Source organism: Rattus norvegicus, chromosome 6 (genome assembly GCF_036323735.1).
Source record: "Rattus norvegicus strain BN/NHsdMcwi chromosome 6, GRCr8, whole genome shotgun sequence".
NCBI classification, from domain to species: domain Eukaryota; kingdom Metazoa; phylum Chordata; class Mammalia; order Rodentia; family Muridae; genus Rattus; species Rattus norvegicus.
In genome coordinates, this window is record NC_086024.1 from 126,200,346 (window position 1) to 126,224,197 (window position 23,852).

Genomic DNA, 23,852 nt, shown 5'->3' on the forward strand with positions numbered 1-23,852 from the left:
TGCAAAAATACTCAAAAAAATTCTGGCAAACCGAATCCAAGAGCACATCAAAACAATCATCCACCATGATCAAGTAGACTTCATCCCAGGCATGCAGGGATGGTTTAATATATGGAAAACCATCAATGTAATCCATTATATAAACCAACTGAAAGAACAAAACCACATGATCATTTCATTAGATGCCGAGAAAGCATTTGACAAAATTCAACACCCCTTCATGATAAAAGTCCTGGAAAGAATAGGAATTCAAGGCCCATACCTAAACATAGTAAAAGCCATATACAGCAAACCAGTTGCTAACATTAAACTAAATGGAGAGAAACTTGAAGCAATCCCACTAAGATCAGGGACTAGACAAGGCTGCTCACTCTCTCCCTACTTATTCAATATAGTTCTTGAAGTTCTAGCCAGAGCAATCAGACAACAAAAGGAGATCAAGGGGATACAGATTGGAAAGGAAGAAGTCAAAATATCACTATTTGCAGATGGTATGATAGTATATTTAAGCGATCCCAAAAGTTCCACCAGAGAACTACTAAAGCTGATAAGCAACTTCAGCAAAGTGGCTGGGTATAAAATTAACTCAAATAAATCAGTAGCCTTCATCTACACAAAAGAGAAACATATACAGCCACCCAATTAGATAGTATGGATGAAGCAAATAAGTGCAGGCTGACAGGAACCGGATGTAGATCTCTCCTGAGAGACGCAGCCAGAATACAGCAAATTCTAGGCGAATGCCAGCAGCAAACCACTGAACTGAGAACGGGACCCCCGTTGAAGGAATCAGAGAAAGGACTGTAAGAGCTTGAAGGAGCTCGAGACCCCATATGAACAATGCCCACCAACCAGAGTTTCCAGGGACTAAGCCACTACCCAAAGTCTATACATGGACTGATCCTGGACTCTGACCTCATAGGTAGCAATGAATAGCCTAGTAAGAGCACCAGTGGAAGGGGAAGCCCTTGGTCATGCCAAGGCTGCACACCTAGTGTACATGATTGATGGTGGTTGGGTGGTAATGGGGGGAGGATGGGGAGGGGAAGCCCATATAGAAGGGGAGGGGGGGCCTAGGGGGATAGATGTTGGTCCGGAAACCGGGAAGGGGAATAACACTCGAAATGTATATAAGAAATACTCAAGTTAATAAAAAAAAGATAAAAAACCCAGAAAAAAACATAAACATTAAAGTGTATATATAAAATCTAATAGAACAGAGAGTGTGAAAGAGCCTTGAAAGCATTGGTACAGGAGACAGCTTTGTAAAGTGAACAGAATTACTCATGCTCTAAGATCAACAATTGAGAAATGGACATCATGAAACTGAAAAGATTCTGTAAGTCAAAGGACACTGTCATAGGACAAAATGGCAGCCTACAGATTTGGAATAGATCTTATCTCAGAGAGGTCTAATATCCAAAATATATGAAGAATTCAAGAAGTTAGATACCAACAAACCAGCCTTAAAAATGAAACACAGAATGCTTAACAGAGAATTTTTGAATGTCTAAGAAGCACTTAAGGCAATGTTCAACATGTTTAGTCATCAGGGAAATGAAAATCAAAAAACCCAGAGATTCTGTCTTATACCTATCAGAGTGGCTAATATCAAAAGCTCAAGTGTTAGCACATGCTGGTGTGGATGTGGAGAAAGAGGAACACATTATTGCTGCTGCAAGGAACAGTACAATCACTCTGGAAATCAATTTGGTGGTTTCTCAGAAATTTATAGTTCTACATCAAGACACCAACTATACTACTACTGGCTGAGTATATGCTCAAAGATTCTCTACCATCTCACAAGGACACTTGCTCATCTGTGATAATAGTAGCTTTATTCATAATATTCAGAAACTAGAAACAGCCCAGTTATCCCTCAACTGAAGAGTGGATACAGAAAATGTCATTCATTTACACAAAGGAATACCACTCAGCTATTAAAAACAAGGATACTATGAGATTTCCAGGCAAATGAATCTTATTAGAAAATATTATAGTGAATGAGCTAACCTGGACTCAAAAGGACATGCATGGCAGGTACTCACTTCTAAGTGGATGTAAGCGAGAAACTACAACATAACCACTCCACAGACCAGAGACAAAGAAGCCAAAGAACAAGGAAAGAGGATAGTTGATTCTTTCTCAGAAGGGGAAAATAGATATGGGAGGTATATGGAGGGAAGGAACTGAGTGGTAGAGGTGATGGGTAGAAGAGCGGGGTTGGCGGATTAGGCGTAGGGAGAGCAAGGAACAGAGAATGGAAATCAGAGGTTGTAGCCAGGCAGGTGGCATCTCCAGGATGTACCAAAGCCCTAGGAAAGGGGTGGCAGGAGATCCCAGGCTGTCTATGAGGGTGACTCTATTGAGACCTCTAGCACTTGGGGATATGCTTCCTGAAGTGGACACTTCCTATAGCCAGGTAGGACTCCTAGTGCAGGACTAAGGATAGCAATCCATCCACACAAACTTTGACCCAAGATATATGTCTTGCCTTCAAAATGTGCAGGGACAAAGATGGAGCAGAGATGGAGGGAGTGGCCCAATGACTAGCCCAAAACTGAGGCCCATCCCATGGGCAAACACTAATCCCTGACACTATTAATGATACTCTGTTATGTTTGCAGACAGGTGCCTAGCATAACTGTCCTCTGAGAGGCTCTACCCAGCAGCTAATGAAAACAGATGCAAAGAACCACAGCCAAACACTAGATGAAACTAAGGGAGTCTTATGGAAGAGTTAGGGGAAGGATTGGGGGACCCAGAGAAGACAGGGACTCTACTTGAAGATCACTAGTGTCAACTAACCTGGACCCTTATAGGGGTTCCTAGAGTCTAAACCACCAATCAAAGTGTGAGCACGGGTTGGACCTAAAACCCCTCATTGCACATATGTAGCAGGTTGCAGCTTGGTCTTTATATGGGTTCACCAACAGCTGAAGCATGGGAAGGCCATGCATCTGTCAACTGCCAGTGGATCCTGTTCCCCTAACTGGGCTGCCTTTTCTGGCTTTGGTGGGAGAGCATGCACTTAGTCTTGCAGTGACTTGATGTGCTGGAGAAGGGAGAAGTGTTGAGGATTTATCCAGGAGGGTGTGAGTCCTTCTTAGAGGAGGAGTGGAGATTCTCTGGGGGCTGGCTGGGAGGAGAGGGCTGTTCCTATTGGGATGTAAAATGAAGAAAGAAAGAGAGAAAGAAAGAAAGAAAGATATAAAGAAAGAAAGATATAAAGAAAGAGAAAGAAAGAAAGAGGAAGAAAAGTGGGAGAGAGGGAGGGAGAGAGAGACAGAAAGATACATACTGAGAGAGAGAGAGAGAGAGAGAGAGAGAAAGAGAGAGAGAGAGAGAGAGAGAGAGAGAGATTTGGGATAATAGATTGGTGGGAAGGATCTGGAAAGAATTTGGGGAGAGGAACAAAATATGTATTACATTTTTTCCAATAAAAATGAAAAGACAAGAAACGGGCTATGCACTCCAGGTCTGTGAACGTGTTTGGCAGCAGCAACTAAATTCAGAAAATATCATGGCAGAGCAGATGGCTTTGAGCTGGACCCAGGTGTGTGGGATCCTAAGGGAAGAGTTGTACCATGGTGATGCCTTCCACAAGGCTGATACACATATTTATCATCATGGGTGCATCGGGTGACCTGGCCAAGAAGAAGATTTATCCTACCATCTGGTGGCTGTTCCGGGATGGCCTTTTACCCAAAGACACCTTCATTGTAGGCTATGCCTGCTCATGACTCACAGTGGATGACATCCGCAAGCAGAGTGAGCCCTTCTTTAAAGTCACTCCAGAAGAAAGACCCAAGCGGGAGGAGTTCTTTGCCTGTAACACCTATGTAGCTGGCCAGTATGATGATCCAGCCTTCTACAAGCACCTCAATAGCTACATGAATGCCCTGCACCAGGGGATGCAGGCCAACCATCTATTCTACCTGGCCTTGCCCCCCACTGTCTATGAAGCAGTCACCAAGAACATTCAAGAGATCTGTATGAGTCAGACAGGCTGGAACCGCATCATAGTGGAGAAGCCCTTCGGGAGAGACCTGAAGAGCTCCAATCAACTGTTGAACCACATCTCCTCTCTGTTTCGTGAGGACCAGATCTACCGCATCGACCACTACCTGGTCCAGAACCTCATGGTGCTGAGATTTGCCAACAGGACCTTTGGACCCATCTGGAATCGAGACAACATTGCTTGTCCATGCTTGTGATCCTTACATTTAAAGAGCCCTTTGGTACTGAGGGTTGTCGGGGCTATTTTGATGAATTTAGGATCATAGGGGATGTTATACAGAACCACCTCCTGCAGATGTTGTGTCTAGTGGCCATGGAAAAGCCTGCCTCTACAGATTCAAATGATGTCCATGATGAGAAGGTCAAAGTGTTAAAATGTATCTCAGAGGTGGAAATTGACAACGTGGTCCTTGGCCAGTATGTGGGGAACCCCAGTGGAGAAGGAGAAGGTACCAATGGGTACTTAGATAACCCCACAGTACCCCATGGGTCTACCACTGCTACCTTAGCAGCAGCTGTCCTCTATGTGGAGAATGAACAGTGGGATGGAGTACCCTTCATCCTGCACTGTGGCAAAGCTCTGAATGAGTGCAAAGTTGAAGTGAAACTTCAGTTCTGCGATGTGGCAGGTCACATCTTCCACCAGCAGTGCAAGTGTAACAAGCTGGTCATCTGTGTGCAATGAGGCGGTATACACCAAGATGATGACCAAGAAGCCTGGCCTGTTCTTCAACCCTGAGGAGTCTGAGCTGGACCTAACCTATGGCAACAGACTTTGTCCATAATGATGAACTCGGAAGCCTGGCATATCTTCACAACATTGCTGCACAAGATTGGTCGAGAGAAGCCCCAGCCCATTCCCTATGTCTATGGCAGCCTCGGTCCCACAGAGGCAGATGAGCTGATGAAGAGAGTGGGCTTCCAGTATGAGGGTGGGTGAACCCTCACAAGCTCTGAGCCCTGGAAACTTATACCATCTGCATTCTGCCTCTTCTGGCCACCCTTTCTGCATCTGCCCTTCTCACCATCTAACCCTATATTAGGACTATTGACCTCATATTGGAAAGACTTTGGGACCATAGGCCTTAGCTACACATTCTAGTCTCTGGGCTTAGGCCACCATTCTGTCCTATGCTGCGGCCACTGCCACCACCACTAAGCCCAGCTACATTCCTCAAATACCAGGCATTCAAAACACATTGCAATGCTTTCAAGACCACCACTGTCCCTATCTGAGCCACCCATCTTTCCACAAGACCTGAATCACCTCCTCCCCTCCAACTCCTGCAGAAAGAACGCCTATCAGTCTGTCCCTGGACTCCTTAAGATAGGAGTTAGGAACAATTGGGAGGAGCCTTGGGCCTTGGAAGGACAATGACCAAACCACAGTTCCCTGAGACTGTGGGCAAATTCCTCAAAACTTAAAGTGATGAAGGACACCCATTTGAGAGGACCTGCCCATAGCCACACTAGCCTTAGTGCTACTTGACATTCCTCCTCACCAGCTGGAAGAACCCTCATGCTGCCTAGCGATATTTTGGGGGCCATAGATATCTCCTAAACAATTCCATAGTCCATAGTCAACCCCATCCAACCCATGGGCAGCCTCATTACCAAAGGAAGGTAAGAGCAGCAGCTAGAATTTTCCTACCCCAACCCTGCCATTAAATCATCAAAAAAGTTAAAAAAAAAAGAAAGAAAAGACAAAACAGGTTCTTGAAGGGTAGCTAAGGCTCACCCTAAATTCATAGCTCTCCTGTCTCAGAGTCCCAAGTGGCAGGACTCAGGGTTGAACCACCTGGTGGCATTCAGCTTTACTCTGTTCATTCTTTCTTTCTTTTAACTCCCTCTTTGTGTACTGGAGACTGATCCCAGAACATGCGTGGCTGGTGCAGGTTTGGCAATTGCATAAGTAATAGGAACCTAAAATTTAACATGATTCCCCACCTATTGACTCGCCTTCAGCTGGTTTCTCTGGTTTCCTCTATGGTCTGTCTATATTACCCACCCACTCATAGAATACTAGGCGATCTTGTTCAAGCAGAGTCACAAAAGGTCATTTTTTAGCAAAATCCTCTAATGCCTTCTCAGTTATTCAGAGTAAAAGCTAAATCCTACAGTAAGTTAATAGAATTAATTATGTGTAGTTGTGTGTGTTTGTGTATGTGAGTGTATGTGCCCTCAGTGAGCAGAGGCATTTTATCCCCTAGAGTTGGAGTTCCACACTGTTCTGAGTACCTGGAATTGGGGCTGAGAATTAAACTTGGGTCTTCCACAAAAGCAGTAAATACTTTGTTTTTTTTAAATCATTGAGCCACCCATGTAGCCCCAAAGCCTATTGACTTCTATTGTATATCTATCAGACAACACTTAGAAATAGAAATATCCTTTAAACAGAAATTCAAATACTTTTTGTTTGTATTGTTTTGTTGTTGTTTTTCAAGACAGGGTTTCTCTGTGTAGTCCTTGCTATCCTGGAACTCATTCTGTAGACCAGGCTCACATCAAACTCATAGAGGTCTGCCTCCCTCTGTGGCTTGCAAATGCTGTAAGTAAAGACACATGCTACCACTACCCAGTTTCAAATTTATTTTTATTATATAGGGCAAAATTGCCATAACTTTAAAAAAATTGACACAAGTTACCAGGATGCTGCCTGTAGCCTGAATAGCTCTCAGACCAACCCTACCCACTATTGGGGTTTGGGGGCGAGTTAGTGCAGAGTCAATGACCCACACAGGTGAGAAATGCTGCAGCTAGCTCATCTGAGCCCTGCTGCAAGCTCCTTTAATACTTTCCACCCACACACCATTGGTTCCAAGAAAGTATCTATTCTAAACAGCAGTTCCTGATTGGCTAGCACTATTTGCACCTGCAATCCTTGTCCTCTCAGGCAGCCCTCACTTAGATCCTCCTGCAGGAGATGCTTTTGCAACTGCCAGGCCCCTAGTGTTTACATAGAGACAGCCCTGCCTTTCTTGCTACATCAGTAGCTTCCCTGCCTGGAGCAGGTTGAAAGGAAACAGAGAGTAGGACTTTGGTGTGGCTTTAAAGACTGAGGGTTTCCAGATGTTCTAACTCTCTATACTGAATGCTGACAATAACTTCTACAAAGTCCTAAAAACTGTCTTGCTAATTCTGAGAGTTAAAAGCTGCTGGCTTAGGTGATTAACACCTGTAGCCTAACAGCAGGGGATTAAGTAATGTGGCCTTTGTTCTATCTCCACAGGAATTGCACAACTCTAACTTTCAGCTTGTTAGTTGAAGTCACAGGAAAAAAGGGACATGTTGAAAAGTAAATTTAGCATTCATTCATAGGTTGCAAAACATTTCCTATGAAAACTCTCTAAGAAAAAGGGAAAAGCAGAATGATCATGATGATCCTAAGTGTGACAAGGGAAATTCATGTGCCTTTGTCCTCAGCATTTATACATCTTTCAGAATACATCATTACATGGTAAAATATTCATCACAAGTCTACACATAAATTCAAATCATAAATCAAATAAGAACTTTACAACAGAGAATGTTTACATGAATATCCATTAGGAGTAATAACCTGGCTAAATGTTCATCACCTGTTATAGCTCCAGAGGTTCAAGGAGAGTTAAAAGCCATAACTAAGTTATTAATAAAGCTTTATATAGGTAAAACCAGTCAGTATTTTATCTTCTGTCCTAGCACCTATAATAAATCATTAGTTCTCTTTTTATGATTTTTGGTTAATGATCTTACAGCATCTTGGAATGTGCTCTGAGTTGTAGAATGTCTGCTTACTATCTAAAATGCGGTTAACTGGTGACACATGGGAGACTGGCAGAGTTCTCATTGCAGTTTTGACTATCAGAAAGGATGTAATAGCAGTCCCACTATTAAAGAGCTTAATATATAGTGATATAATTTTTGGAATTCTTATAGAATCAATTAAGAATTAAGAAGTCATCTATTTATATAGCATCACTATGAGACAATACTTTTCTTATGGGCCTTGCCTACTAAAGTCTCACCATAGATTTTAATCTAAGGCAAAGTCATCTCAGGAAGATCACCTGCTAGTTATTAGCTTGTTGGCTCCTGATAAGTCTCACCATATGTATTCGGCTAGCTTGGAACTGGATATCTATACTAGATTGCAACTCTAATACAAACTCAGAAAGGTCTGCCTGCCTTAGCCTTTGCCTCCTATGTGCTAGGATTAAAGGTATTACATCATCGTTCTTGACCATTTTTTAATAAAAATTTTTAAAATATTTCATTCAAAATGTATTTTTGATTGACACAAAAATCCAATTTTCTCTTACTTCTGAGCAATGTTCAAAACAAAATAAGTCTTACTGTAATAAATAATAAACCCTACCTATTGAAAATATATTAAAGAACTTATAGAGATATTTTGTTACATTATGCACAACTGATCCTGTATCTTAAGTATCTGTGATCTTTGGTTGATTGCCAGTTGGTCCAGAATTTGGTTATAAGGATAGTAGGGAAATGGTAGACTATTTGTCTAATACATACAAGGATTAAGCTTCAATCTTCCAGCAAGCTTACACACACACACACACACACACACACACACACACACACACACACACTTTCACACGTGTACACACATATAAATATACACACATACACACATGCATACATATACAAACACACATACACATACATATACCCAGTCATTCATACACACAGGCACACACATACACATACATACATATGCACACATACATCCATAAATAGCATCACACAGAAACACACACATACACAAACACAGACACCCACAAATATACACATAAACATATGTACACAGACATACCTATACACACATACCACACACATACATATACATACATTTATACATACACATGCATATACACATACATTCACATACATACTTACATTAAAACTATTGCATTAAAAAGGAACACATAATTTTCTCAAAATGTAACTTTTAATTTTTGAAGCCAAAAGAGATAGATTATATTTTTATACTTACTTTGTGACGTAAGAGTCAGTGTGAAGAATATGTTTCCGGAATATTTAATTTCAAGAGGATGATGTAAGCAAGGGCTCTCCTTTGAGTCCTCCATCCCAAAAGGTTCTATTAATTCTGTGTGAACAGATGTGTAAAATCCCTTCGGATCGTCATGTGAAAATACATTTCTGATATAAGCAATTCCAGATTTACTAAAAATAAATCAACAAACATAGAAAGAATGAATATCTGAGTGACTTAAAAGAGCAGGCATGGAAATCAAAACAACCCTGAGATTTCACCTCACACCAGTGAGAATGGCTAAGATCAAAAACTCAGGTGACAGCAGATGCTGGCGAGGATGTGGAGAAAGAGGAACACTCCTCCATTGTTGGTGGGATTGCAGACTGGTAAAACCATTCTGGAAATCAGTCTGGAGGTTCCTCAGAAAATTGGACATCGAACTGCCTGAGGATCCAGCCATACCTCTCTTGGGCATATACCCAAAAGATGCCCCAACATATAAAAGAGACACATGCTCCACTATGTTCATCGCAGCCTTATTTATAATAGCCAGAAAATGGAAAGAACCCAGATGCCCTTCAACAGAGGAATGGATACAGAAAATGTGGTACATCTACACAATGGAATATTACTCAGCTATCAAAAACAACGAGTTTATGAAATTCGTAGGCAAATGGTTGGAACCGGAAAATATCATCCTGAGTGAGCTAACCCAATCACAGAAAGACACACATGGTATGCACTCATTGATAAGTGGCTATTAGCCCAAATGCTTGAATTACCCTAGATCCCTAGAACAAACGAAACTCAAGACGGATGATCAAAATGTGAATGCTTCACTCCTTCTTTAAATGAGGAAAAAGAATACCCTTGGCAGGGAAGGGAGAGGCAAAGATTAAAACAGAGACTGAAGGAACACCCATTCAGAGCCTGCCCCACATGTGGCCCATACATATACAGCCACCCAATTAGACAAGATGGATGAAGCAAAGAAGTGCAGACTGACAGGAGCCGGATGTAGATCGCTCCTGAGAGACACAGCCAGAATACAGCAAATACAGAGGCGAATGCCAGCAGCAAACCACTGAACTGAGAATAGGACCCCCGTTGAAGGAATCAGAGAAAGAACTGGAAGAGCTTGAAGGGGCTCGAGACCCCATATGTACAACAATGCCAAGCAACCAGAGCTTCCAGGGACTAAGCCAATACCTAAAGACTATACATGACCCTGGACTCTGACCTCATAGGTAGCAATGAATATCCTAGTAAGAGCACCAGTGGAAGGGGAAGCCCTGGGTCCTGCTAAGACTGAACCCCCAGTGAACTAGACTGTGGGGGGGAGGGCGGCAATGGGGGGAGGGTTGGGAGGGGAACACCCATAAGGAAGGGGAGGGGGGAGGGGGATGTTTGCCCGGAAACCGGGAAAGGGAATAACACTCGAAATGTATATAAGAAATACTCAAGTTAATAAAAAAAAAAAAAAAAGAGCAGGCATGGGGTTGGGAATTTAGCTCAGTGGTAGAGCGCTTGCCTAGAAAGCCCAAGGCCCTGGGTTCAGTCCTCAGCTCTGGAAAAAAAAAAGAGCAGGCATATTAATGTGTGATTTAAAAATAAATTGTACCAATGTTAGGATTGATAATAGTAATAGAGCAGCTAACAAATGACTATCTGTCCAACCGTTGTTCAAAAGTTTTAACTGTTGGCAAAATGACATATACAACATAATTTTTCACACTGCAAGTGAACAAAAGTTATCTGTACATCTATGCATTTATCATCTGTCTGTGTATCTTATCTATCTATCTATCTATCTATCTATCTATCTATCTATCTATCTATCTATCTATCTATCATCTATCATTGTTTAGGGCTGGGACTCAAACCTAGAACTTCATGAATGTTAGGCAAATGCTCTACCTTGGAGCCTTGTTTCTATTCTAGCAATGTTTTAAACGTCACTACTCAGGAGAGATGACACCCGATGGAAATAGATGTGCATTCACTATTAATCCGAATAAAAATTAAGAAGTTTCCTAGAAAAAATTTCACCACTTCAGATTTGAATGAAAAAATTTAAAAAGTAAGAAAGAAAACAAAAGAAAAGAGGAAATGACTGCTCCTAGGTCTGGTGGGGCAGAAGGTTTATTTTTGATATGATGAAGAAAATAGCCAGAGGCATCTGGGAGAGTGCTACTATAATGATGACCATAAAAGGAGGGGATGGCACCAGGGGAAGGGGAAGCCCTTGATCCTGCCAAGGTTGGACCCCCAGTGCAGGGGAATATGGGGGGGGCAATAAGGGGGATGTATAGAGAGAATACCCGTATGAGGGAGTGAATGGGGGCTTATGGACAGGAAAACGGGAAAGGGAATAACATTTGGAATGTAAGTAAAGAAATATATCTAATAAAAAATTTAAAAAAGGAGGGGATGGAGAGAAAGAAGAAGGGTTGAGCAAAGAGAGTGAAGTAAGGCAGAGAGATTTTGTAATGTCAGGACTGGGGATATGGGTTCAGGCAGATGTGTACATGTACCCACACATGTGTGTTTGTGTGCACACACATACACACACACATACACACATACATACACACACACACACACAGAGAGAGAGAGAGAGAGAGAGAGAGAGAGAAGAGAGAGAGAAGAGAGAGGTACACACACACACACACACACACACACACACACACACACACACACACAGAGGCAATTCCATGGCAAGTAAGCACAGTAAAAGCAAATGTCATTCATCATCTGGGAATTGGAAATGAGAAATAACAAAAAGTGACAAAATAACAAAACCCTAACATTAACAATGCCAAATGCTGACCAGATACAAAAGAATTCTAACTTACTGCTGTAGGAATGTAGAAAGGAATGGCAAGATAGGCAATTTATTTAATCTCAAAAATTCTTTTACCCAACATTTCTAGGAATTTACCTAAATGAACTGCAAACCTGCATGTAGGTCCTAAAAGCACTGTGTTCACTGGGAGCAGCGGGAACGTCTTTTATTGATGACTAGGTTGGGGCTAGGGGGACACTCAGTATTAACAGCATTGAGTGCTCTACTACAGGGCCTGGTTTGGTCCCCCACATGGCAGCTCACAAACATATGTAACTCCACTTGTGGGGATCCAATAGCTCTCTTCTAGCCTGTATGGGTACAGAATGAAACACCAATACATAAAATAAAAAATAATTTAAAAATATTGGTGAATAGTTACATAAAATGTAGTCTAAACATACAGTGGAATACTTTTCTTCACTAGGTAATTCTCAAGACATTAGAAGATAAAACAATCTTTTTAATATTTTCTGAAACTGATATAATTAAATCACTTCCTACTTTCAGTTCCTCGCTCCAACTCTTCCCATGTCTACTCCTCCCTCATCTTGGTCCCTTTCAAACTCATTACCCTCTTTTCCTCTAATATATAACATATTAGCTTGTAATGGCTTAATACATTTACTGTACTTGTATGTGTAGGAACATGATTTCAGGGCTGACAACTTGGTACTGAATACCCAATGAAAGGGCTCATGCCTGAGGAAGACTAATTTTCTAGCTCTCATCATACCTTGGTTGCCTGTAGTTCTTTATCTAGTGGTAAGGCCCCATGAAATTTCCCCCTTCTATGTTAGCATATCTAATGACTCAGTACTTGTTCTGTCTTATTTAAACAGAGTAATAGGAATCTTAAGGCATACTCCCAAGTGGAAAAAGCAAATTTCAAAAGGATGTATAACTCCAACTACATTGCATTCTAGAACAGGCAAATCTAAGGAGATAGCAACATCAAAAAGTTGCCAGGAACTGGGAAGACAAGGATTACCAGATGAGACACAGGGGTATTTTCATACAACAAGACTATTGTATATGCATTATAATGCCACTATCCATTTGTTCCAACTCACAGAAAGGGCACCAAGAGTTCACCTAGGTTGCACATGGAGGTATTTGGGTACCTACCTGCATGTTACTTTAGCATTCAGGAGGCTGAGGCAGGAGGATTGAGGATTTGAGGCCAGCTCTAGGCTACAGAGCAATTTCCTATTGCAAAAACGTGAATTCTGGCACAGTTCTGATCTGTGGGTGAAGTTATGTCTGTATAGGTTATCAGTTTAAGCAAGCATACAACTCTGGGGCTGTCTGTGGAGAGTATGGAGAACTAAAGAGCAGTGGAGAAGTGCATGAGAACTTTCTGCTTTTCTCCACAATTTTGTTGTAAAGTTCTAATTAAATTATTAAAAAATCCCACCATTTCACACACCTGAGAGCAGAGGCAAGACTACCATTTCTGCTCCAAGGCACCTGCCTGGAGCCCTCAGGACACAAGAACCCAGGACCAGTCAGAGACAGGATCCTTCCAGTTTCTGTCCTCACCCAAAGCTTACCTGGTCCCATAGCTCTCTGTACCCAGATCCCCTGGGGAGAGTGGGACTCTCACAAGTTTGGACAATACTGAGAGTACAGGGAAGTCCACCACATCTGCTCAAATTCCTGGCCCAAGAAAAACCCGCCAGGAGCCCTCTGAACACAGGAACTGAGGAGCAGTCCGGGAGAGGATCCTTTCTGTTTCTGCTTGTGCCCAGAAATGACCCTGTGACATAGCTCTCTGTATCCAGATACTGCTGGGAGAAAGTCAGTCTCCAAGAGTGCTGACAGAGTGGCTTACAGGAGGGTCAAGCCACTATCAGAGACAGCAAGACCACCTAACACCAGAGACAACTTGATGGCAAGAGGCAAGTGCAGGAATCTAAGTAACAGAAACCAAGATTACTTGGCATCAGCAGAGCCCAGTTTTTCCACCGAAGCAAACACTGCTTATCCAAAAACCCTGGAAAAGCAAGATTTGAAATTAAAAATCACATCTCACGATGATGATAGAGGACTTTAAGGAAGACATAAATAACTCCCTTAAAGAAATACAGGACAACACAGGTAAACAAGGAGATCTTAAAGAGGAAATACAAAAATCGCTTAAAGAATTACAGGAAAACACAAACAAACAAAACCATCCAGGATATAAAAATGGACATAGAAACAATAAAGAAATCACAAATGGAGACAATCCTGGAGATAGAAAACCTAGAGATCAGGAGTCATAGACACAAGCATCACCAACAAAAATACAAGAGATAGAGGGGAGAATCTCAGGGCCAGAAGATGCCATAGAAAACACTGATACAACCATCAAAGAAAATGTAGAATGCAAAAAGCTCCTAATCCAAAACATCCAGGAAATCCAGTTCACAATGAGAAGATCAAACCTAAGGATAATAGGTATAAAAGAGAGTGACTCCTAACTTAAAGGGCCAGTGAATATCTTCAACAAAATTATAGAAGAAAACTTCCATAACCTAAAGAAAGAGATGCCCACAAACATACAAGAAGCCTACAGAACTCCAAATAGATCGGACCAAAAAAGAAATTCTTCCTGTCATATAATAGTCAAAACACCAAATGCACAAAACAAAGAAAGAATATTAAAAGCAGTAAGGGAAAAAGGTCAAGTAACATATAAAGGCAGACCTATCAGAATTGCACCAGACTTCTTACCAGAGACTATGAAAACCAGAAGATCCTGGGCAGAGGTCATAAAGACCCTAAAAGAACACAAATGCCAGTCCAATTCTCAATTAACATAGATGGTGAAACTAAGATATTACATGACAAAAACAAATTTACACAACATCTTTTCAAAATCCAGCCCTACAAAGGATAATAGATGGAAAACTCCAACACATGGACAGAAACTGAACCCTAGAAACAGCCAGAAAGTAATCTCCTTGCAACGAACCCAAAAGAGGAGAGCCACACTAACATAATTCCATCTCTAACAAGAAAAATAACAGGAAACAACAATCACTATTCCTTGATATCTCTTCACATCAATGGACTCAATTCCCCAATACAAAGGCATAGACTAACAGACTGGATATGTGCACTGCATGTTTGCTTAGTACTGGTATAGGTCAGAAGCAAGCATTCAATCCCTTGTAATTGGAGATTCAAATTGTTGTGAGGCAAAAAGAGGGTGTTGGGAACCAAATTTGTTTCCTCTGGAAGAGCAACAAATCCTCTTAACCACTTCTTTCCAGCCTCCTGTGCTAGCTGGATTTGATGACTAAACTGGCACAGTCTATACTCATCTGAGAGGAAAGTCTGTTGGCATGTTGTAGGTGACTGCCTTTCTTGTTAATTGATGTATGAAGGCTCAGCCCATTGTAGGCAGCACCATTCTCTGTGGATTTGAGTTGTATTAAAAACAAAAACCAAAAAAACAGAACTAGTTAAATGTGAGGAAAGGGGGTGGGAGATCGGATGGGGGTTTGAGGAGGGGAAACTGGGAAAGGGGATAACATTTAAAATGTAAATCGATATATCCAACAAACTTTTTTAAAAAGCTCCTACAAAATTTTTCTTTTTTAAGATGTGAAAGTTTTAACTGTCTACAGTGCTGGTAATAAATGACTATTGGCACGGCATAATGGACCAGTGCTTTCCCTCAAATGGGAAACAAACGTCCAAGCTATATCAACTCTCCAAGGCTCAGGGAGCATTCGGAAAGGGAAGGCTGGAAAGAATGTAAGAACTAAAGGAAGGAGTAAAGTTGTAGGACTCTGCGTTCTGCACATAAAATTGGCATTGCCACTTTGAAGTTACAGTAGTTGTCATTATTCACAAAAGACTCTTACAAAAGTAAGCCTATTTGCACTCCATCATGAAAGTGATGGGAGATCATGAGACTTTTGAGGGCCCTCTCTGTCCCTATGATTTGATTTTAAAAAATTGCTGGTCATTGCATAATCTGAAGGGAATAGAAATAACTTTCTAGAAAAAGAAAAGTATTCAACGTGAGCTGCTACATCCATTCTTCATTTTCTTATAAGGTTTTTCGTTCCACATAGATCTTATGCTAAGTAAAATTCTGTGATTTGATTCTATCAATTTTTTTCCTTTATTAACTTGAGTGTTTCTTATTTACATTTCGATTGTTATTCCCTTTCCCGGTTTCTGGGCCAACATCCCCCTAACCCCTTCCCCTCCCCTTCTTTATGGGTGTTCCCCTCCCCACCCTCCCCCATTACCGCCCTCCCCCCAACAATCACATTCACTGGGGGTTCAGTCTTAGTGACTCTGCATCAATTTGATTCTCAGATTCAGATACAAAATTTTCCTAAAAGGCTAGGGGTAAAAATTTTACTCCCCACAAATATGTTCACAACAATTGACTGTATATATTGGGCCACTCTGCCAGAGCCATTGTGAGCTCTTAATTACTAACATGGCTTCTGCTACATCTACTTTTTTTTCTATTTTTTGGGGGGTTTATAAAAAATATTTTAATATACATTTTAAGCACAAAGGTTAAGAGAATTTTAAAGACAGACCTTTGGGTGTGAATTTTTTTTTCAAATTATTCTTTTTTATTTTTTTACCGTTATTGACTTGAGTATTTCTTATTTACATTTCGATTGTTATTCCCCTTTCCGGTTTCCAGGCCAACATCTGCCTATCCCCTCCCGCTTCCCTTCTATTTGGCCTTCCCCTCCCCATCCTGCCCCCATTACCACCCTCCCGCAGCCATCATGTTCACTGGGGGTTCAGTCTTGGCAGGAACAAGGGCTTCCCCTTCCACTGGTGCCCTTACTAGGCTATTCATTGCTACCTATGGGGTCAGAGTCCAGGGTCAGTCCATGTATAGTCTTTAGGTAGTGGCTTAGTCCCTGGAAGCTCTGGTTGGTTGGCACTGTTGTTCATATGGGGTCTTGAGCTCCTTCAAGCTCTTCCAGTCCTTTCTCTGATTCCTTCAACTGGGGTCCCGTTCTCAGTTCAGTGGTTTGCTGCTGGCATTCGCCTATGTATTTGCTGTATTCTGGGTATGTCTGTCAGGAGAGATCTACATCCGGTTCCTGTCGGCCTGCACTTCTTTTTTTTTTTTTTTTTTTTTTTTTTTTATTAACTTGAGTATTTCTTATATACATTTCGAGTGTTATTCCCTTTCCCGGTTTCGGGGCAAACATCCCCCTCCCCCCTCCCCTTCCTTATGGGTGTTCCCCTCCCAACCCTCCCACCATTGCCGCCCTCCCCCCATAGACTAGTTCACTGGGGGTTCAGTCTTAGCAGGACCCAGGGCTTCCCCTTCCACTGGTGCTCTTACTAGGATATTCATTGCTACCTATGGGGTCAGAGTCCAGGGTCAGTCCATGTATAGTCTTTAGGTAGTGGCTTAGTCCCTGGAAGCTCTGGTTGCTTGGCATTGTTGTACTTTTGGGGTCTCGAGCCCCTTCAAGCTCTTCCAGTTCTTTCTCTGATTCCTTCAATAGGGGACCTATTCTCAGTTCAGTGGTTTGCTGCTGGCATTCGCCTCTGTATTTGCTGTATTCTGGCTGTGTCTCTCAGGAGCGATCTACATCCGGCTCCTGTCGGTCTGCACTTCTTTGCTTCATCCATCTAGTCCAATTGGGTGGCTGTATATGTATGGGCCAAATGTGGGACAGGCTCTGAATGGGTGTTCCTTCAGTCTCTGTTTTAATCTTTGCCTCTCCCTTCCCTGCCAAGGGTATTCTTTTTCCTCATTTAAAGAAGGAGTGAAGCATTCACATTTTGATCATCCGTCTTGAGTTTCGTTTGTTCTAGGGATCTAGGGTAATTCAAGCATTTGGGCTAATAGCCACTTATCAATGAGTGCATACCATGTATGTCTTTCTGTGATTGGGTTAGTTCACTCAGGATGATATTTTCCAGTTCCAACCATTTGCCTACGAATTTCATAAACTCGTTGTTTTTGATAGCTGAGTAGTATTCCATTGTGTAGATGTACCACATTTTCTGTATCCATTCCTCTGTTGAAGGGCATCTGGGTTCTTTCCATTTTCTGGCTATTATAAATAAGGCTGCGATGAACATAGTGGAGCACGTGTCTCTTTTATATGTTGAGGCATCTTTTGGGTATATGCCCAAGAGAGGTATAGCTGGATCCTCAGGCAGTTCAATGTCCAATTTTCTGAGGAACCTCCAGACTGATTTCCAGAATGGTTTTACCAGTCTGCAATCCCACCAACAATGGAGGAGTGTTCCTCTTTCTCCACATCCTCGCCAGCATCTGCTGTCACCTGAGTTTTTGATCTTAGCCATTCTCACTGGTGTGAGGTGAAATCTCAGGGTTGTTTTGATTTGCATTTCCCTTATGACTAAAGATGTTGAACATTTCTTTAGGTGTTTCTCAGCCATTCGGCATTCCTCAGCTGTGAATTCTTTGTTTAGCTCTGAACCCCATTTTTTAATAGGGTTATTTGTTTCCCTGCGGTCTAACTTCTTGAGTTCTTTGTATATTTTGGATATAAGGCCTCTATCTGTTGTAGGGTTGGTAAAGATCTTTTCCCAATCTGTTGGTTGCCGTTTTGTCCTAACCACAGTGTCCTTTGCCTTACAGAAGCTTTGCAGTTTTATGAGATCCCATTTGTCAATTCTTGATCTTAGAGCATAAGCCATTGGTGTTTTGTTCAGGAAATTTTTTCCAGTGCCCATGTGTTCCAGATGCTTCCCTAGTTTTTCTTCTATTAGTTTGAGTGTGTCTGGTTTGATGTGGAGGTCCTTGATCCACTTCGACTTAAGCTTTGTACAGGGTGATAAGCATGGATCGATCTGCATTCTTCTACATGTTGCCCTCCAGTTGAACCAGCACCATTTGCTGAAAATGCTATCTTTTTTCCATTGGATGGTTTTGGCTCCTTTGTCAAAAATCAAGTGACCATAGGTGTGTGGGTTCATTTCTGGGTCTTCAATTCTATTCCATTGGTCTATCTGTCTGTCTCTGTACCAATACCATGCAGTTTTTATCACTATTGCTCTGTAATACTGCTTGAGTTCAGGGATAGTGATTCCCCCTGAAGTCCTTTTATTGTTGAGGATAGCTTTAGCTATCCTGGGTTTTTTGTTATTCCAGATGAATTTGCAAATTGTTCTGTCTAACTCTTTGAAGAATTGGATTGGTATTTTGATGGGGATTGCATTGAATCTGTAGATTGCTTTTGGTAAAATGGCCATTTTTACTATATTAATCCTGCCAATCCATGAGCATGGGAGATCTTTCCATCTTCTGAGGTCTTCTTCAATTTCTTTCTTCAGTGTCTTGTAGTTCTTATTGTACAGATCTTTTACTTGCTTGGTTAAAGTCACACCGAGGTACTTTATATTATTTGGGTCTATTATGAAGGGTGTCGTTTCCCTAATTTCTTTCTCGGCTTGTTTCTCTTTTGTATAGAGGAAGGCAACTGATTTATTTGAGTTAATTTTATACCCAGCCACTTTGCTGAAGTTGTTTATCAGCTTTAGTAGTTCTCTGGTGGAACTTTTGGGATCACTTAAATATACTATCATATCATCTGCAAATAGTGATATTTTGACCTCTTCTTTTCCGATCTGTATCCCTTTGATCTCCTTTTGTTGTCTGATTGCTCTGGCTAGAACTTCAAGAACTATATTGAATAAGTAGGGAGAGAGTGGGCAGCCTTGTCTAGTCCCTGATTTTAGTGGGATTGCTTCAAGTTTCTCTCCATTTAGTTTAATGTTAGCAACTGGTTTGCTGTATATGGCTTTTACTATGTTTAGGTATGGGCCTTGAATTCCTATTCTTTCCAGGACTTTTATCATGAAGGGGTGTTGAATTTTGTCAAATGCTTTCTCAGCATCTAATGAAATGATCATGTGGTTCTGTTCTTTCAGTTTGTTTATATAATGGATCACGTTGATGGTTTTCCGTATATTAAACCATCCCTGCATGCCTGGGATGAAGCCTACTTGATCATGGTGGATGATTGTTTTGATGTGCTCTTGAATTCGGTTTGCCAGAATTTTATTGAGTATTTTTGCGTCGATATTCATAAGGGAAATTGGTCTGAAGTTCTCTTTCTTTGTTGTGTCTTTGTGTGGTTTAGGTATAAGAGTAATTGTAGATTCGTAGAAGGAATTCGGTAGGGCTCCATCTGTTTCAATTTTGTGGAATAGTTTGGATAATATTGGTATGAGGTCTTCTATGAAGGTTTGATAGAATTCTGCACTAAACCCATCTGGACCTGGGCTCTTTTTGGTTGGGAGACCTTTAATGACTGCTTCTATTTCCTTAGGAGTTATGGGGTTGTTTAACTGGTTTATTTGTTCCTGATTTAACTTTGATACCTGGTATCTGTCTAGGAAATTGTCCATTTCCTGAAGATTTTCAAGTTTTGTTGAATATAAGCTTTTATAGTAAGATCTGATGATTTTTTGAATTTCCTCTGAATCTGTAGTTATGTCTCCCTTTTCATTTCTGATTTTGTTAATTTGGACGCACTCTCTGTGTCCTCTCGTTAGTCTGGCTAAGGGTTTATCTATCTTGTTGATTTTCTCAAAGAACCAACTTTTGGTCCTGTTGATTCTTTCTATGGTCCTTTTTGTTTCTACTTGGTTGATTTCAGCTCTGAGTTTGATTATTTCCTGCCTTCTACTCCTCCTGGGTGTATTTGCTTCTTTTTGTTCTAGAGCTTTTAGGTGTGCTGTCAAGCTGCTGACATATGCTCTTTCCTGTTTCTTTCTGCAGGCACTCAGCGCTATGAGTTTTCCTCTTAGCACAGCTTTCATTGTGTCCCATAAGTTTGAGTATGTTGTATCTTCATTTTCATTAAATTCTAAAAAGTTTTTAATTTCTTTCTTTATTTCTTCCTTGACCAGGTTATCATTGAGTAGAGCATTGTTCAATTTCCACGTATATGTGGGCATTCTTCCCTTATTGTTATTGAAGACCAGTTTTAGGCCGTGGTGGTCCGATAGCACGCATGGGATTATTTCTATCTTTCTGTACCTGTTGAGGCCCGTTTTTTGACCAATTATATGGTCAATTTTGGAGAAAGTACCATGAGGAGCTGAGAAGAAGGTATATCCTTTTGCTTTAGGATAGAATGTTCTATAAATATCCGTTAAGTCCATTTGGCTCATGACTTCTCTTAGTCTGTCGACATCACTGTTTAATTTCTGTTTCCATGATCTGTCCATTGATGAGAGTGGGGTGTTGAAATCTCCCACTATTATTGTGTGAGGTGCAATGTGTGTTTTGAGCTTTAGTAAGGTTTCTTTTACGTATGTAGGTGCCCTTGTATTTGGGGCATAGATATTTAGGATTGAGAGTTCATCTTGGTGGATTTTTCCTTTGATGAATATGAAGTGTCCTTCCTTATCTTTTTTGATGACTTTTAGTTGGAAATTGATTTTATTTGATATTAGAATGGCTACTCCAGCTTGCTTCTTCTGACCATTTGCTTGGAAAGTTGTTTTCCAGCCTTTCACTCTGAGGTAGTGTCTGTCTTTGTCTCTGAGGTGTGTTTCCTGTAGGCAGCAGAATGCAGGGTCCTCGTTGCGTATCCAGTTTGTTAATCTATGTCTTTTTATTGGGGAGTTGAGGCCATTGATATTGAGAGATATTAAGGAATAGTGATTATTGTTTCCCTTTATATTCATATTTGGATGTGAGGTTATGTTTGTGTGCTTTCATTCTCTTTGTTTTGTTGCCAAGACGATTAGTTTCTTGCTTCTTCTAGGGTATAGCTTGCCTCCTTATGTTGGGCTTTACCATTTATTATCCTTTGTAGTGCTGGATTTGTAGAAAGATATTGTGTAAATTTGGTTTTGTAAAAATATGGAACGCTTCACGAATTTGCGTGTCATCCTTGCGCAGGGGCCATGCTAATCTTCTCTGTATCGTTCCAATTTTAGTATATGTGCTGCCGAAGCGAGCACCGGCCTGCACTTCTTTGCTTCATCCATCTTATCTAGTTTGGTTGCTGTCTTGTATGGGCCACATGTGGGGCAGGCTCTGAATGGGTGTTCCTTCTGCCTCTGTTCTAAACTTTGCCTCCCTATTCCCTGTCAAATGCTTTCTCAGTATCTAATGAAATGATCACGTGGTTTTGTTCTTTCAGTTTGTTTATATAATGGATCACATTGATGGTTTTCCATATATTAAACCATCCCTGCATGCCTGGGATGAAGCCTACTTGATCATGGTGGATGATTGTTTTGATGTGCTCTTGGATTCCGTTTGCTAGAATTTTATTGAGTATTTTTGCATCGATATTCATAAGGGAAAATGGTCTGAAGTTCTCTTTCTTTGTTGGGTCTTTGGTTTAGGTATAAGAGTAATTGTGGCTTCATAGAAGGAATTCGGTAACGCTCCATCTGTTTCAATTTTGCGGAATAGTTTGGATAGTATTGGTATGAGGTCTTCTATAAAGGTCTGATAGAATTCTGCACTGAACCCATCTGGACCTCGGCTCTTTTTGGTTGGGAGACATTTAATGACTGCTTCTATTTCCTTAGGAGTTATAGGGTTGTTTAAATGGTTTATCTGTTCCTGATTTAACTTCGGTACCTGGTATCTGTCTAGGAAATTGTCCATTTCCTGTAGATTTTCAAGTTTTGTTGAATATAGGCTTTTGTAGTAGGATCTGATGATTTTCTGAATTTCCTCTGCTTCTGTAGTTATGTCTCCCTTTTCATTTCTGATTTTGTTAATTTGGACACACTCTCTGTGTCCTCTGGTTAGTCTGGCTAAGGGTTTATCTATCTTGTTGACTTTCTCAAAGAACCAACTTATGGTTCTGTTGATTCTTTCTATGGTCCTTTTTGTTTCTACTTGGTTGATTTCAGCTCTGAGTTTGATTATTTCCTGCCTTCTACTCCTCCTGGGTGTATTTGCTTCTTTTTGTTCTAGAGCTTTTAGGTGTGTGGTGAAGCTGCTGATGTATGCTCTCTCCTGTTTCTTTCTGCAGGCACTCAGAGCTATGAGTTTTCCTCTTAGCACAGCTTTCATTGTGTCCCATAAGTTTGGGTATGTTGTACCTTCATTTTCACTAAATTCTAGGAAGTCTTTAATTTCTTTATTTCTTCCTTGACCAGGTTATCATTGAGTAGAGCATTGTTCAACTTCCATGTATATGTGGGCGTTCTTCCCTTATTGTTATTGAAGATTAGCTTTAGCCAGTAGTGGTCTGATAGCACGCATGGGATTATTTCTATCTTTCTGTACCTGTTGAGGCCCGTTTTTTGACCGATTATATGGTCAATTTTGGAGAAAGTACCATGAGGAGCTGAGAAGAAGGTATATCCTTTTGCTTTAGGGTAGAATGTTCTATAAATATCTGTTAAGTCCATTTGGCTCATGACTTCTCTTAGTCTGTCTACGTCTCTGTTTAATTTCTGTTTCCATGATCTGTCCATTGATGAGAGTGGGGTGTTGAAGTCTCCTACTATTATTGTGTGAGGTGCAATGTGTGTTTTGAGCTTTAGTAAGGTTTCTTTTACGTATGTAAGTGCCCTTGTATTTGGGGCATAGATATTTAGGATTGAGAGTTCATCTTGGTGGATTTTTCCTTTGATGAATATGAAGTGTCCTTCCTTATCTTTTTTGATGAATTTTAGTTGAAATTTTATTTTATTTGATATTAGAATGGCTACTCCAGCTTGCTTCTTCTGACCATTTGCTTGGAAAGTTGTTTTCCAGCCTTCCACTCTGAGGTAGTGTCTGTCTTTGTCTCTGAGGTGTGTTTCCTGTAGGCAGCAGAATGCGGGGTCCTCATTGCATATCCAGTTTGTTAATCTATGCCTTTTTATTGGAGAGTTGAGACCATTGATGTTGAGAGATATTAAGGAATAGTGATTATTGTTTCCTGTTATATTCATATTTGGATGTGAGATTATGTTTGTGTGCTTTTCTACTCTTTGTTTTGTTGCCAAGATGATTAATTTCTTGCTTTTTCTAGGGTGTAGCTTGCCTCCTTATGTTGGACT

The 23,852-nt window shown here is 40.9% G+C and overlaps 1 protein-coding gene, 1 non-coding gene and 1 pseudogene across 6 annotated transcripts in view; 1 reads left to right on the forward strand and 2 right to left on the reverse strand.

The window, feature by feature from the left end:
* The window catches only part of Catsperb (cation channel sperm associated auxiliary subunit beta), a 378,659-nt gene that overhangs the window by 52,190 nt on the left and 302,617 nt on the right, over positions 1–23,852 (reverse strand). For all 5 annotated transcript variants that reach the window (XM_063262696.1, XM_063262695.1, XM_063262697.1 and 2 more), the window contains one exon: positions 9,020–9,210. In XM_063262696.1, coding sequence (XP_063118766.1) covers positions 9,020–9,210 — 191 coding nt within the window. The remainder of the gene's footprint in view (positions 1–9,019; positions 9,211–23,852) is intronic.
* On the forward strand, positions 1,135–5,729 carry G6pd-ps1 (glucose-6-phosphate dehydrogenase, pseudogene 1; annotated as a pseudogene).
* Positions 21,697–21,803, reverse strand: LOC120093506 (U6 spliceosomal RNA). Its single transcript, XR_005486532.1, has one exon. It is a non-coding gene; the product is annotated as a U6 spliceosomal RNA (small nuclear RNA).